General features: G+C 41.8%; 1 protein-coding gene across 8 annotated transcripts in view; it reads left to right on the top strand.

Moving 5' to 3' along the window:
* The first annotated feature begins 1,329 nt into the window (after positions 1–1,329).
* LOC139376886 (neurexin-1a-like) overlaps positions 1,330–14,303 on the top strand; it is a 574,009-nt gene continuing 561,035 nt past the window's right edge. For 3 of the 8 annotated variants that reach the window (XM_071119862.1, XM_071119867.1, XM_071119863.1), the window contains exons 1-2: positions 1,330–1,480; positions 3,793–5,149. In XM_071119862.1, the coding sequence (XP_070975963.1) occupies positions 4,435–5,149 (715 nt within the window). In that variant the 5' untranslated portion in view covers positions 1,330–1,480; positions 3,793–4,434. Of the gene's footprint in view, positions 1,481–3,792; positions 5,150–14,303 lie in introns of those variants that run through there. The other 5 variants (XM_071119864.1, XM_071119861.1, XM_071119860.1 and 2 more) reach the window with 2 other exon arrangements.

Genomic DNA, 14,303 nt, shown 5'->3' with positions numbered 1-14,303 from the left:
ATCCCTGCTGAATCGAACGATTGATTGGACCGCGATGCCTTCAGACACCAATCTAGAATAGTTATCGGGAGGGTCCCTCAGTGGGTCAAATGTTAGCGCCAGGACCGCTATTTGGCTTTTATTTATGCCATGAAATACCGGACTCACTCATTGGTCATGGGGATATATTCTGAATGAGGGTTGGAATGAGACGATTAACTGTGGAGCTGTGTCGTTTGTCAAACTACAACAAAGAGAGAAATGGAAACATTAAGTAGGCCTAATGGTTCAATGTTTTATATTGTTAATTAGCCTATATCATTTCAAACATTTTCAAATATCACCACTCCCAAAGTAGGCTATTATGATCATATCCCTTAACTGTAGTATTGATTTAGGCTATAACAAGCAAGAGCTGATCATTTTACAGAACAGTAGTCTGCTCTTGTTGGCCTGCTTTTTATAAGACTTGCTAAACGACAGTGTCCACTTTAATTCGCTGTGTTACATTTACCCGAGGGAATCAATAATGTAATTTAGCTTACACTACTTCAACTAAAAGAATGTGTTCATGGTAAGAAAAAATCCCATTATCAAGAGAACTCACTGCCGGCCTCAAACGTCGCCACATCCCTTCGCTGCGCATCCTGATGCTGTTACGTTGCATCGCTTCTCTCCCCTCTCCCTCTTCCGTTTCCCACCCCCGTTGCCGACAGAATACTAATTTTCCCTGCACCGCATCCTTCTTTTATCCCACCTGTCTCTCTAATTCATCGATATATAATTCGTGTATTATTTGTAACGAAATGTGTCTTCACGTAGGTCTGCGGAGGCGACGGTTGGTGAGTGTGGATGAATATGTATTCTGTTCGTTCGGCAGCAGCGGCCGCAGGTTGTCATGTACTGTCATGAATCTTGCCCTGGAGGCAGCTCTGCAGAATGATCAATGGCTGGCACAGCCACAAAGTCATACAATTTAATTTGAAACCTAACCCTAGCCGTACCCCTAAACGTAACCACACTGCTAACTCTAATGCCTAACCATAACCTTAAATTAAGAGCAAAAAGCACATTTTTGTGCAGCCAATTTAGAATTTGCAGCTACCCCATCTACGGAAATCGCTCAGTTCTGCCTCCAGCACAAGATTCGTGACAATAAACGTCAACCTGCACAGCGGCGCACGGCGCTGTCCAAGGTGCTGCAGCATTCGGCCCCTCCCCACTCCAGTCGGCGGTAGCCAGGCAGCTACACAGAGAGAGAGAGAGAGAGCGAGAGAGAGAGAGAGAGAGAGAGAGAGAGAGAGAGAGAGAGAGAGAGAGAGAGAGAGAGAGACACGTGACCCGCTCGCTGTCTTCTGACAGTCTGTTGCAGAGCGCAGCAGGGAGGCAGATTGCACCGTTTGCACCGTTTTTCCCTCACCAAAATTACAGGATTTTCCCGGGACTCTGTTTATCTACATTTATTTCGTTTTCTGAGGATCGAAAAGGAGGAATAACCTAGGTAAAGTACCGTTATGAGTTGACTTCTTTCAATCGTTATAAAGGTGTTGGTAAGTTTTAGAACATAGGAGAGAGAACTCATTTATTTTTTTCGGTCTCTTATGATCAATGATGCGGTGAATCACAGTTTTAAAAAATAGTGTGAGGCTGAGGGTTTTTAGTGTGGATCTGTTGGGATAGTTTGAGTCGGAGATCACTGCATGGTGATGTTATTTGGTGGGTAGCCTAATTAAGATTAAAGGTGGTGTTCGAAACAAGAGATGATCATCCAATACTTTGGTAAGGAAAACGAGGACTTGGGTTCTGATTTGGGTCGGTCCTGGATTTCAGATTCTAGATGCAGGTAAAAGAGACCTTGTATTTTCCATGCATGGTTTTATTTTTCTCTAGTAGGTTGAGCTGCTAGACGGGCAACGGAATAGCTGAGGGAAAATCATAAAACATGCATAATCGTTTGCAACTGTGTAATCCGCAGATTTGATTTCTTTATTGTTAGCAATATTTAAGGGATGTTGTCAAGTGCCTTTTAAAAACACGTTTATATGCAAATTTCGTTTGTTGTAGAATGCACGGGTCAATTTAATATGATCTGATGTGTTGAGAGTAAGACAGACAGTGTAATGGGGCCAGCTGTGGAATCTCATGTTTATCTTCATGCCATTCGGTCATTATATTAAGGTACATTTGACTTGATATGGGTTGAATCTCTGTAACTCATTTCCAGTCCCCGATCCCCCGTCTATTATGGCTTCTAGCAAACTGTATAGCTCATTTGGATGGAATGATTTTCGTTTAGGTTTGATTGAAAGGTCATTTTCTGTCTGTCCTGTCCAGACCTGGATTCAAATACATGTGTATTTAAGTATGTGTGTTCTACATAGGCTACTTATTTCCTGTGTATTTTCGTATTTTCAAACAATGTGGCCGAATTCACAACTTCGATTTTAAGTATTTGAAAGTACTCTAGCCCTGTTTTCAAGTAATTTCCTATAAAAAAAGACATGCCATGCATGCCAATACTTTCCAAATGTAGGCTACTACTTTGTGAATGTGTGCAAATACTTCCTTCGAAATGTATGTGAAAGTAGCTTCAATAATTAACATGGTATTTGAACCGAGGTCTGGTGGGCAACTCGTCCCCTTTGAAAATTCTGAATTCATGCGCTTGTCTTAATTCTACTGGAATGTCTGAGTTAAACACAATATGAAATGAGGAAACCTACAAACAAGATTTCAGCGGTTTCATTACATGCAGATTCTCTTGAATAACAAAAATACTTAGGCCTATCTAACGCAACATTTAGAATGAGATCTACTTATGGAATGAGAGAGTTCATGGAACGTTCCTGTGCTGTGAGGATTGTGGATGCTGCTGCTTGGATGCGGAGCATTTTGTGAGGCATATAATATCGTCACCTGTGGCGGGCTATTAGGGTTGATAGGGGAAGGTACAAGTATCCTCTCCCCCCTGGGATAGCTATGGGGAGAAATAAGTGTGTGAGATAAGACAGGCTACTGCTGTAGACTTATTTTGATCGACTTTTTCGAATAAGCTATTTACAATTCTAAATGATTTCTCCAGATGTAATTGAATTAAATGATGTAGGCCTAGTAGTGGTGACTATTGCTAGTTGATGTTTATGTAATTGTGAGCTGCTTAGATTTGCTTTGAGAAAGTTGCTTCTACTTGCAGTGAAACATTCATAAATACATAGCCTACATGAAAATCTAATCTAATCAAATGTTATTTGTCACATGCTTCATAAACAACAGGTGTAGACTAATAATGAAATGCTTACTTATGTTAAGTTTCCCTGACATTTGTAGGACAGGCGACCGCCTTGTGCGCAAAGAATGTGTGTGCGCAAAGAATGTGTGTGCGCAAAGAGAACGTATCTGCGCTAACGACGTAGGCTACCCTTTGAGACAGAATACATCTTCCATTGACATAGAACACATAAGGACGTGCAGGTGTGAGCGAATGTGCTCTCTTTGCAACCAAAACATACATAATTTTCCTGGCAATACTGAGTCTAGATCCCGAGATTCATGTGCTTTCTATCGGCACGCCACCGCAGCTCTCCACAATTCCTTGGGGTCTCAATTCATCCTCTACTGAATATATCATAATTATGTACAATGGCTAACATGATATGACAAATTGATAGACAAAATGTTTCTAAAAACAAAATGTTTCTCTACTGAATATATCATAATTACGTAAAATGGCTAACATGATATGACAAATTGATAAACAAAATGTTTCTAAAACACAATGAACTGTCCGTTCTTATTTTTCTTTTCTTTTTACAGATCGTCTTCTCATTATGTTGTAAGCTTAAGCTTTTTGGATCAGAGACTGGCCTTGGGGAAAAAAAGAAAAGCTCCATGCGATAATCAATCAAACAATAACAATCGTTCTGTTTGGCGGAGGATGCAGGGTGAGAAGCCAAAAGCAATGACTCTGGATGCCCGCCACATCTCGCTGGTGTGAATACGATGGTTATTGACGCCGTTTCAACAGCAGTAGAACCGACTGGTGCGCTCTAGCTGCCTGGCACCGAAAATAAGAAACATTCAAAAATCCAGAAAAATAAAAGGCCTGATGGAAATTGGATTCTGAATCACCATTGCCCGTTTTTGGAAGAAAATCTGGATTATAGAATAAAACTAATAGGGAGACAGAAGATATTGACGAATAAAACAAATATATAGGATGGTATCAAAGATGGTATTTTCTTCGGGAGACTAGTGTAGCTTGCTGGTAGGCTATGACAACAAAATAATTCATTTAGGTTTACAATGTGTCAGTTCATTTACACAATTCTTAGTGGTAAATCAGCGTATTATATCACACTTACCCCTAACTTCATCTAGCTTGATAAAAGACAATTCCGTCTGAAATCTGACTCAGCGGTATTGTAGCCTAGACCTAAAGAACAATTCGGTCACATCATGGTTCTTGCAATGCGGCATGGCGCCCATCTAATATGGGTAGGCCTTCTCTTGTGCTGTATGGTAGACATGGGGGCAACTATGGAGTTTACAGGCGCAGAGGGCCAGTGGGCCAGGTTTCCAATGTGGAATGCATGTTGTGAGAGTGAAATGAGCTTCAACATGAAAACTAAGAGTTCCCACGGGCTGTTAGTGTACTTCGATGACGAGGGATTCTGCGACTTTTTAGAACTCCTAATACACAACGGTAAACTCAGTCTTCGATTCTCCATCTTCTGCGCTGAGCCTGCAACGGTTCTAACCAACACAGCGGTCAATGACAGCCAGTGGCATGCTGTGACAATATGGAGAAACTTTAAAAACACAACGCTAATGGTGGACAATGAAGTGAAGTGGGTCGAAGTGAAGTCGAAAAGAAGGGATATGACTGTCTTCAGCCACTTGTTTCTTGGGGGAATACCACCGGAATTACGATCTGTGGCTTTAAGGTTAACATCAGCTGTGGTCAAGGACCATGTACCTTTTACCGGATGGATAACGGACATAAAGGTCAACAATACGGAATCGGCGCTTTTAAACAGCGCTGGGGTCATTAACGACCTCTGTGGTGCAGCAGCCAACATGTGTTTAAATGGAGGGGTCTGCAATGTCATTAACGATGAACCCACGTGCGACTGCTCGCAGACTGACTACCAGGGCAAAGACTGCAGCGAAGGTAAGATATCTGGATTCTCTTTTGGGCCGTTGTCTGTCTTACTAACAATATCCAACAGCTCCCCTTTAACTAAACAACAACACGACATGATTATTTATAGTTTTCCATCATTTCAAGCAGTATTAGTAGTCCAACAGTTTACAGAAAATGCAGATATTCTCTTCCTCTAGACCAGGATAGGCCAACAGGCCTGTAGGCCCAATAGGTCTTTAGGCCTTATCTAGTAGGAGAATTCAAGAATTTCAAGTAACCTACCCACCAGTGCAAAATAGGTTCATCATTATACAACAATTTTTAACATATGTTGTCATAGTTGTTTGTAAGGTTGTTAATGAGTGGTTGAGCTCCTGCAAGGGCTCATTAGCCCAACGTGCAGGTGTTCCTCATTCTCTAAGGTGTCTTGCCTTTACCTGGAAGAGGTCACCAGAGAATGGTTGACCTATGACGTTTTTTCATCTCCAATGGCTTTACCTCCTTCTGAAAGTTTCCAGTCATTAAAAACAATATGTATTTGGAAGAAGATGAAGGAAGTGATTTCCACATGCACATGTAAAGAAAATATATGGAGCAACTACAATAGGCACATATGTGTAGAATATTTGCAGTAACTGTATGCAACAGGAGGCTGCTGAGGGGAGAACGGCTCATAATAATGGCTTGAACGGAGCAAATGGAATGGCATCAAAGACCTGGAAACCATGTGTTTGATACCATTCCACCCATTCCGCTCCAGTCATTACCACAAGCCCGTTCTTCACAATTAAGGTGCCACCACCTCTTGTGCTGTATGCAGTATATTGTGTATTCCATAACATCATGTAGCCAAGACTAGAGGCCTTGTTAGATATGCCAACTGTATTCATTTCTTCCAAATCAATCTTGCTCTATCGATCTTTGATGAGAAATTACAATAGCATCATCTAAGCATTCTAAATTAAGTATTTTTAAGAAATGTGAAACACACCAGAAACCTTTTCTTGGTGACATTTTGCTTGATTTCAAGGTTAGCATTTCAGAGAAGATAGTGGACTTCTGACATTGCTCATGTGTTCTTATGGCTAGATCTTGACCTATAGATGTTGGTCCAATGTTGGACCATATTCTTCTGTGATTTGAAGGCAGATGTTGGAAATGTGAATCTTTTCAATGATCCCATTTGAGAAGGTGTTACTGTTTGGACATGCTCAGTCTATTTCCTCTCTTTGTTTGTCATTTCCTCGTTGCATTGCTAATGGCTTTGTTGATGAAGTAAAGACAACATTATCTCTTGGTTACATCCCAAATTGCACCCTATTCCTTCCACAGTGCACTACTTTTAACCAGGGCCCATAGGGACTGACACCTAATCTTCATTTCTGTATTCCCCTGCAGTGAGACACCTGCTACTTCATGCCACATTAGTTATATTCTTCTCTTCAATTATTCTCAGAGCAGACACTGTATTCCATTGGTGGTACTTATTATGTGGGCTTGAACAGAAATATGAAACTGACTCCTGGAGGAGTGTAGCCTAAGAGCAATATTAGCCCTGACGAGAGCAGTCTCTCACAGGGTGGAAATACAAATAGGAGCCATCATTTAGGGGCTCCTTTGGTTCAGTGGCACAGGAGCGGCAGGTAGCCTAGTGGTTAGAGCGTTGGGCCAGTAACTAAAAGGTTGCTGAATCGAATCCCTGAGCTGACAAGGTAAAAATCTGTTGTTCTGTCCCTGAACAAGGCAGTTAACCCACTGTTCCCCGGTAGGCCATCATTGTAAATAAGAATTTGTTTTTAACTGACTTGCCTAGTTAAATGAAGGTTACATATAGTTTTTAAATAATGCTGATGCTCCCATTATGATATAGACAATTTCGTACATTTGATTGTCTTGTGCATGTAGCTCCATGGTAGCCAACATGGTCTCATTTAGAATGTGTCTGGAATAGCAGACACAGGGTGGAAACCCAAACAGTAACCTTCTCTCAGACGCAACTTTGGAAGACTCCTCTATTGATTTTGGGAGATGGTTTATGCTGATACTCCCATGATGGTGTATTCTACAGTAGAACGTTTCATATATATATACATACATTGAATGACAGATGATGAATGACTAAAATGACCTACAAATACATGTTACCTTAACACCTCACTGTGTTTTCCATACTATTGTGTGTGTGTCCCTCTAAGCTTTGGTGTATAAAGACACTGCCTCACTAGGCTTGACTACAGTATTCTGCAATTGCTCCATTGTTCATGCATGTGCAGAACACAGTGAGGTACTGTGCCGTGTGTGTGTGTGTGTGTGTGTGTGTGTGTGTGTGTGTGTGTGTGTGTGTGTGTGTGTGTGTGTGTGTGTGTGTGTGTGTGTGTGTGTGTGTGTGTGTGTGTGTGTGTGTGTGTGTGTGTGTGTGTGTGCGTGCAGTGCTATGTGTGCCAGGCCTCTGCATGTCAGATGTTGGGAGAATAATAATCCTGGTGAGGAGAGAGGAAGACAGAGTGAGAATACATTGAGAACGGATCATACCTGCCACTGTCCTGAGAGGAACCTTCTTCCAGTTCTTCCTGTGCTGCGTATGAACATATAGACACCAGGCAGCTATTCTTTCTTGAGCTATCCAAATGTCATGATGTACCGTCAGAGGTATGAAACAATAGAAATAGAATATGGGAGAATCTCAATTACAAATTCCTCCCGTCCTCTCTCCTCTCTCCTTGCCTCCTTCTCAAAACCAATTGGATGAGAAAGCCAGAGGTCCCTCTCCACTGACATTCTCCTCCAATGGGTTTTGCGAAGGAGGAGTCAAGCCACGGTGTCAAAAACAAAATTTGACGTTTGAAGAAACGTGGATAAACGTTCAAATCTGAAGTCAAATTGGTAAAACCAGGAGATCTTGTTGGTTAAATGATTTAATAGACTTAAAAGAAAAGAGTTCCAAACTTCTCTGCCAATATAACAACTCGTTTTCCATAATCTCCTCCCCACTCAGACCACTTCCAGAAGTCCTAGAAATATTCTTGCTTGAGAAATTGTTATTTACTAAGAAGCTATTTTTGTTTCTTTTTGACCATTTTAATTGAAAAAAAATCACAGTAAAGTAGGCCTTAATTTTTACCCCTGGAAATGATTTGATATTGAGAGAAAAATGGCTGCTTTAGGCCTAAAGGAACTCAACCAGGCAGCCAATCTGAAAGGGCCAATGCAGCTGTTAGTTAGTATCAAATCCTTTCTTTGTAACAATTAAGTACCAATCTTTTATTGTTTTAAATTAAAATGGTTTAAAAAAATTGCTTCTTAGCAAAGACACATTTCTCAAAGTAGAATTTTGCTAGGGCTGTCTGGGAGTGGTCTGAGTGAGGAGGGGAACACTGGAAACCAGCTGTTATTGGCAGAGACGTTTGGAACTCTATTTCTTATTGGTCTATTATCCAACTTACCGCCTGGCGATGTCACCATGGAAGACCAATACTCCATTCCACCACAACAGGCTGAAATTTCAGGCAGTCTTTTTAAACAGCTCTTACACTAAAAGGACTTTATCATATTTTTCACAATTTCACAGTATAATTCCAACCTCATAGTGTGGAAATATATATAAAACAAAGGAAAATCGTGTTTTTGACTGCACACAGACTCAGCGGTCTTTGTTAGATCTGAGGGATTTCTAATTCATGATCTAAACTTATCCTGATTTTGATGGTGGGATGGACGCTGGTAGTAGGATGTGGTGGTGATGGTGGGATGGATGGACACTGGTAGTAGGATGGAGTGGATGATGGTGGTGGTGATGGTGGGATGGATGGATGCTGGTAGTACGATGGAGTGGATGATGGAGGTGGTGATGGTGGGATGGACGCTGGTAGTATGATGGAGTGGATGATGGAGGTGGTGATGGGATGGACACTGGCAGTAGGATGGAGTGGATGGTGATGGTGGGATGGACGCTGGTAGTATGATGGAGTGGATGATGGTGGTGGTGATGGTGGGATGGACGCTGGTAGTACAATGGAATGGATGTGGGTGGTGGTGATGGTGGGATGGACGCTGGTAGTACGATGGAATGGATGAGCGTGGTGGTGATGGTGGGATGGACACTGGTAGTACGATGGAGTGGATGATGATGGTGGTGATGGTGGGATGGACACTGGTAGTATGATGGAGTGGATGATGGAGGTGGTGATGGGATGGACACTGGTAGTAGGATGGAGTGTATGGTGATGGTGGGATGGATGGACACTGGTAGTAGGATGGAGTGGATGATGGTGATGGTGGGATGGACGCTGGTAGTACGATGGAATGGATGAGGGTGGTGGTGATGGTGGGATGGACACTGGTAGTATGATGGAGTGGATGATGGAGGTGGTGATGTGATGGACGCTGGTAGTAGGATGTGGTGGTGATGGTGGGATGGATGGACACTGGTAGTAGGATGGAGTGGATGATGGTGGTGGTGATGGTGGGATGGATGGATGCTGGTAGTACGATGGAGTGGATGATGGAGGTGGTGATGGTGGGATGGACGCTGGTAGTATGATGAAGTGGATGATGGAGGTGGTGATGGGATGGACACTGGTAGTAGGATGGAGTGGATGGTGATGGTGGGATGGACGCTGGTAGTACGATGGAGTGGATGATAGTGGTGGTGATGGTGGGATGGACGCTGGTAGTACGATGGAATGGATGAGGGTGGTGGTGATGGTGGGATGGACGCTGGTAGTACGATGGAATGGATGAGGGTGGTGGTGATGGTGGGATGGACACTGGTAGTACGATGGAGTGGATGATGGTGGTGGTGATGGTGGGATGGACACTGGTAGTATGATGGAGTGGATGATGGTGGTGGTGATGGTGGGATGGACACTGGTAGTACGATAGAGTGGATGATGGTGGTGATGGTGGGATGGTTGATGGTGGTATTGAGGAGCAAGATTGAAGCTCAACCCAAATCTTGGTTTGCTGTCTCTTTGGGGCCATAAACTCTAGGTTTTCGTAAGATTGGGTACACTTATAATTTTGGTTAGCTACCTCATTGATATGATGTGATATACTATAGGCAGAAACTGTACTTCATTATATTGAAATCCATAAGGATAGCACATGGCCATAATACTGACTGATGAAAAAAATACACAGCATTCATGGCTTTTTGGGATCGTGCACAAACCATTAACCTTTCATAGGAGAAAAGACTGATAATTTGCCATGTCATATTAACATAATGCAATGTCATATTAGCATAATGCAATCTGTTTTAAGGTTGCCTACAACATGTTGTGCCACAATGAAATCTTTCCTCTGCAGTTATTCATTCTGGCAGACAGTATGCTATGGTTTTGGCTTTCTTTCTGAAGCAGCACAGCAGCTTGTCCACGTGGTAACCCAATTCTGTCCAACCTAGGTGTGGTGACGTACTTCCCTACAGTGAAGATAGGAGTTGGAGACAGTAAAGGGGAGAGGAGAGGCGATGGAAATATGATAAAGAAAAGGGAGGATAGGAGAGGGGGAACAGAAAAAATAAGTGGGGCGGGGTTTGGGAGAGAGAGAAGGAAGAAGGAGGCGGGTGGAGTAGCTGTCTGTCTATATTTAGTCCATGTGACTTTGGCATAAAAGTAGTTGGCTATCAACAACTTGTCAAGACAAATAATGCTGTAAAAATACTCTAATTAAGAAAGATGTATGTGGTAAACAAGGTGTTAAAAAGGCCAAACAATTATCAAGATGATGATGGTGGCAGGCAGTGTATATACTAACATGACATTTAAAACTACAGTATATGTGTGAAAATACTACACATTAAAAAGGTGTGTAAACATAATTTACATTTATCCTCCATACATTACTGTCATGTACAGTATATGCACTACCATTCAAAAGTTTGGGGTCATTTTCCATGAAAATATACAGTGCCTTGCGAAACTTTCAGTGCAGCAAACTCTCTCCAGAAGTTCAGTGAGGATCTCTGAATGATCCAATGTTGACCTAAATGACTAATGATGATAAATGCAATCCACCTGTGTGTAATCAAGTCTCCGTATAAATGCACCTGCACTGTGATAGTCTCAGAGGTCCGTTAAAAGCGCAGAGAGCATCATGAAGAACAAGGAACACACCAGGCAGGTCCGAGATACTGTTGTGAAGAAGTTTAAAGCCGGATTTGGATACAAAAAGATTTCCCAAGCTTTAAACATCCCAAGGAGCACTGTGCAAGCGATAATATTGAAATGGAAGAAGTATCAGACCACTGCAAATCTACCAAGACCTGGCCGTCCCTCTAAACTTTCAGCTCATACAAGGAGAAGACTGATCAGAGATGCAGCCAAGAGGCCCATGATCACTCTGGATGAACTGCAGAGATCTACAGCTGAGGTGGGAGACTCTGTCCATAGGACAACAATCAGTCGTATATTGCACAAATCTGGCCTTTATGGAAGAGTGGCAAGAAGAAAGCCATTTCTTAAAGATATCCATAAAAAGTGTAGTTTAAAGTTTGCCACAAGCCACCTGGGAGACACACCAAACATGTGGAAGAAGGTGCTCTGGTCAGATGAAACCAAAATTGAACTTTTTGGCAACAATGCAAAACGTTATGTTTGGCGTAAAAGCAACACAGCTGAACACACCATCCCCACTGTCAAACATGGTGGTGGCAGCATCATGGTTTGGGCCTGCTTTTCTTCAGCAGGGACAGGGAAGATGGTTAAAATTGATGGAAAGATGGATGGAGCCAAATACAGGACCATTCTGGAAGAAAACCGTATGGAGTCTGCAAAAGACCTGAGACTGGGACGGAGATTTGTCTTCCAACAAGACAATGATCCAAAACATAAAGCAAAATCTACAATGGAATGGTTAAAAAATAAACATATCCAGGTGTTAGAATGGCCAAGTCAAAGTCCAGACCTGAATCCAATCGAGAATCTGTGGAAAGAACTGAAAACTGCTGTTCACAAATGCTCTCCATCCAACCTCACTGAGCTCGAGCTGTTTTGCAAGGAGGAATGGGAAAAAATTTCAGTCTCTCGATGTGCAAAACTGATAGAGACATACCCCAAGCGACTTACAGCTGTAATCACAGCAAAAGGTGGCGCTACAAAGTATTAACTTAAGGGGGCTGAATAATTTTGCACGCCCAATTTTTCAGTTTTTGATTTGTTAAAAAAGTTTGAAATATGCAATAAATGTCGTTCCACTTCATGATTGTGTCCCACTTGTTGTTGATTCTTCACATAAAAATACAGTTTTATATCTTTATGTTTGAAGCCTGAAATGTGGCAAAAGGTCGCAAAGTTCAATGGGGCCGAATACTTTCGCAAGGCACTGTACATGAAATGAGGAGCAAAATGAATAGGAAATGTAGTCAAGACATTGACAAAGTTATAAATAATGATTTATAATTGAAATAATAATTGTGTCCTTCAAACTTTGCTTTGTTCAAAGAATCCTTCATTTGCAGAAATTACAGCCTTGCAGACCTTTGGCATTCTAGTTGTCAATTTGTTGAGCTAATCTGAAGATATTTCACCCCATGCTTCCTGAAGCACCTCCCACAAGTTGGATTGGCTTGATGGGCCCTTCTTACGTACCAAAAGGTCAAGCTGCTCCCACAACAGCTTAATAGGTTTGAGATCCGGTGACTGTGCTGGCCACTCCATTATAGACAGAATACCAGCTGACTGCTTCTTCCCTAAATAGTTATTGCATAGTTTGGAGCTGTGCTTTGGGTCATTGTCCTGTTGTAGGAGGAAATTGGCTCCAATTAAGTGCTGTCCACAGGGTATGGCATGGCGATGCAAAATGGAGTGACAGCCTTCCTTCTTCAAGATCCCTTTTACCCTGTACAAATCACCCACTTTACCAACACCAAAGCAATCCCAGATCCTCACATTGCCTCCACCATGCTTGACAGATGGTGTCAAGCACTCCTCTAGCATCTTTTCATTTTTTCTACGTCTCATGAATGTTCTTCTTTGTGATCCGAACAGCTCAAACTTAGTCGTCTGTCCATAACACTTTTTTTCCAATCTTCCTCTGTCCATTGTCTGTGTTATTTTGCCCATCTTAATCTTTTCTTTTCATTGGCCAGTATGAGATATAGATTTTTCTTTGCAACTCTGCCTAGAAGGCCAGCATCCCGGAGTCGCCTCTTCACCGTTGATGTTGAGACTGGTGTTTTGCGGGTACTATTTAATGAAGTTGCCAGTTTAGGACTTGTGAGATGTCTGTTTCTCAAACTAGACACTCTAATGGACTTGTCCTCTTGCTCAGTTGTCAACCGGGGCCTCCCACTCCTCTTTCTATTCTGGTTAGAGCCAGTTTGCGCTGTTCTGTGAAGGGAGTAGTACACAGCGTTGTACGAGATCTTTAGTTTCTCGCATGGAATAGCCTAAATTTCTTAGAACAAGAATGGACTGACGAGTTTCAGAAGAAAGTTATTTGTTTCTGGCTATTTTGAGCCTGTAATCAAACCCACAAATGCTGATGCTCCAGATACTCAACTAGTCTAAAGAAGGTCAGTTTTATTGCTTCTTTTAATCAGCACAACAATTTTCAGCTGTGCTAACATAATTTCAAAAGGGTTTTCTAATGATCAATTAGCCTTTTTAAATGATAAACTTGGATTAGCTAACACAACGTGCCATTGGTAATGGGCCTCTGTACGCCTATGTAGATATTCCATAAAAAATCTGCCGTTCCCAGCTACAATAGTCATTTGCAACATTAACAATGTCTACACTGTATTTCTGATCAGTTTGATGTTTTTTTAATGGACAAAAATGTTGCTTTTCTTTCAAAAACAAGGACATTTCTAAGTGACCTCAAACTTTTGAACGGTAGTGTATATTTTATATAGCCTTTATATAGTCTTTATTTAACTAGACCTCTTTCACGAGAGAGGAAATAGAGGAAGTATATAATTTAGGTCAAAATATTTACATCACAGTAAACATTTCATATTTCATATCAATCAATTGTTTAGAAAGGAAATCATACAAATGTAGTACTGATGAAGTGGGTGAAATCCTAGAACTAGACCATGCCTTTCTCTCTCTCTCTCTCTCTCTCTCTCTCTCTCTCTCTCTCTCTCCCGCTCTCTCTCCCGCTCTCTCTCTCTCCACTCTTCTCCACAGTTAACAAACAATCACAGTAAAAGCCTGTTGTAATATTTACAGCAGGA

This window comes from Oncorhynchus clarkii, chromosome 20 (assembly GCF_045791955.1).
Source record: "Oncorhynchus clarkii lewisi isolate Uvic-CL-2024 chromosome 20, UVic_Ocla_1.0, whole genome shotgun sequence".
NCBI classification, from domain to species: Eukaryota; Metazoa; Chordata; class Actinopteri; order Salmoniformes; family Salmonidae; genus Oncorhynchus; species Oncorhynchus clarkii.
Note: the sequence above shows the minus strand (reverse complement) of the source record. Positions and strands in the feature narration are given on the sequence as shown.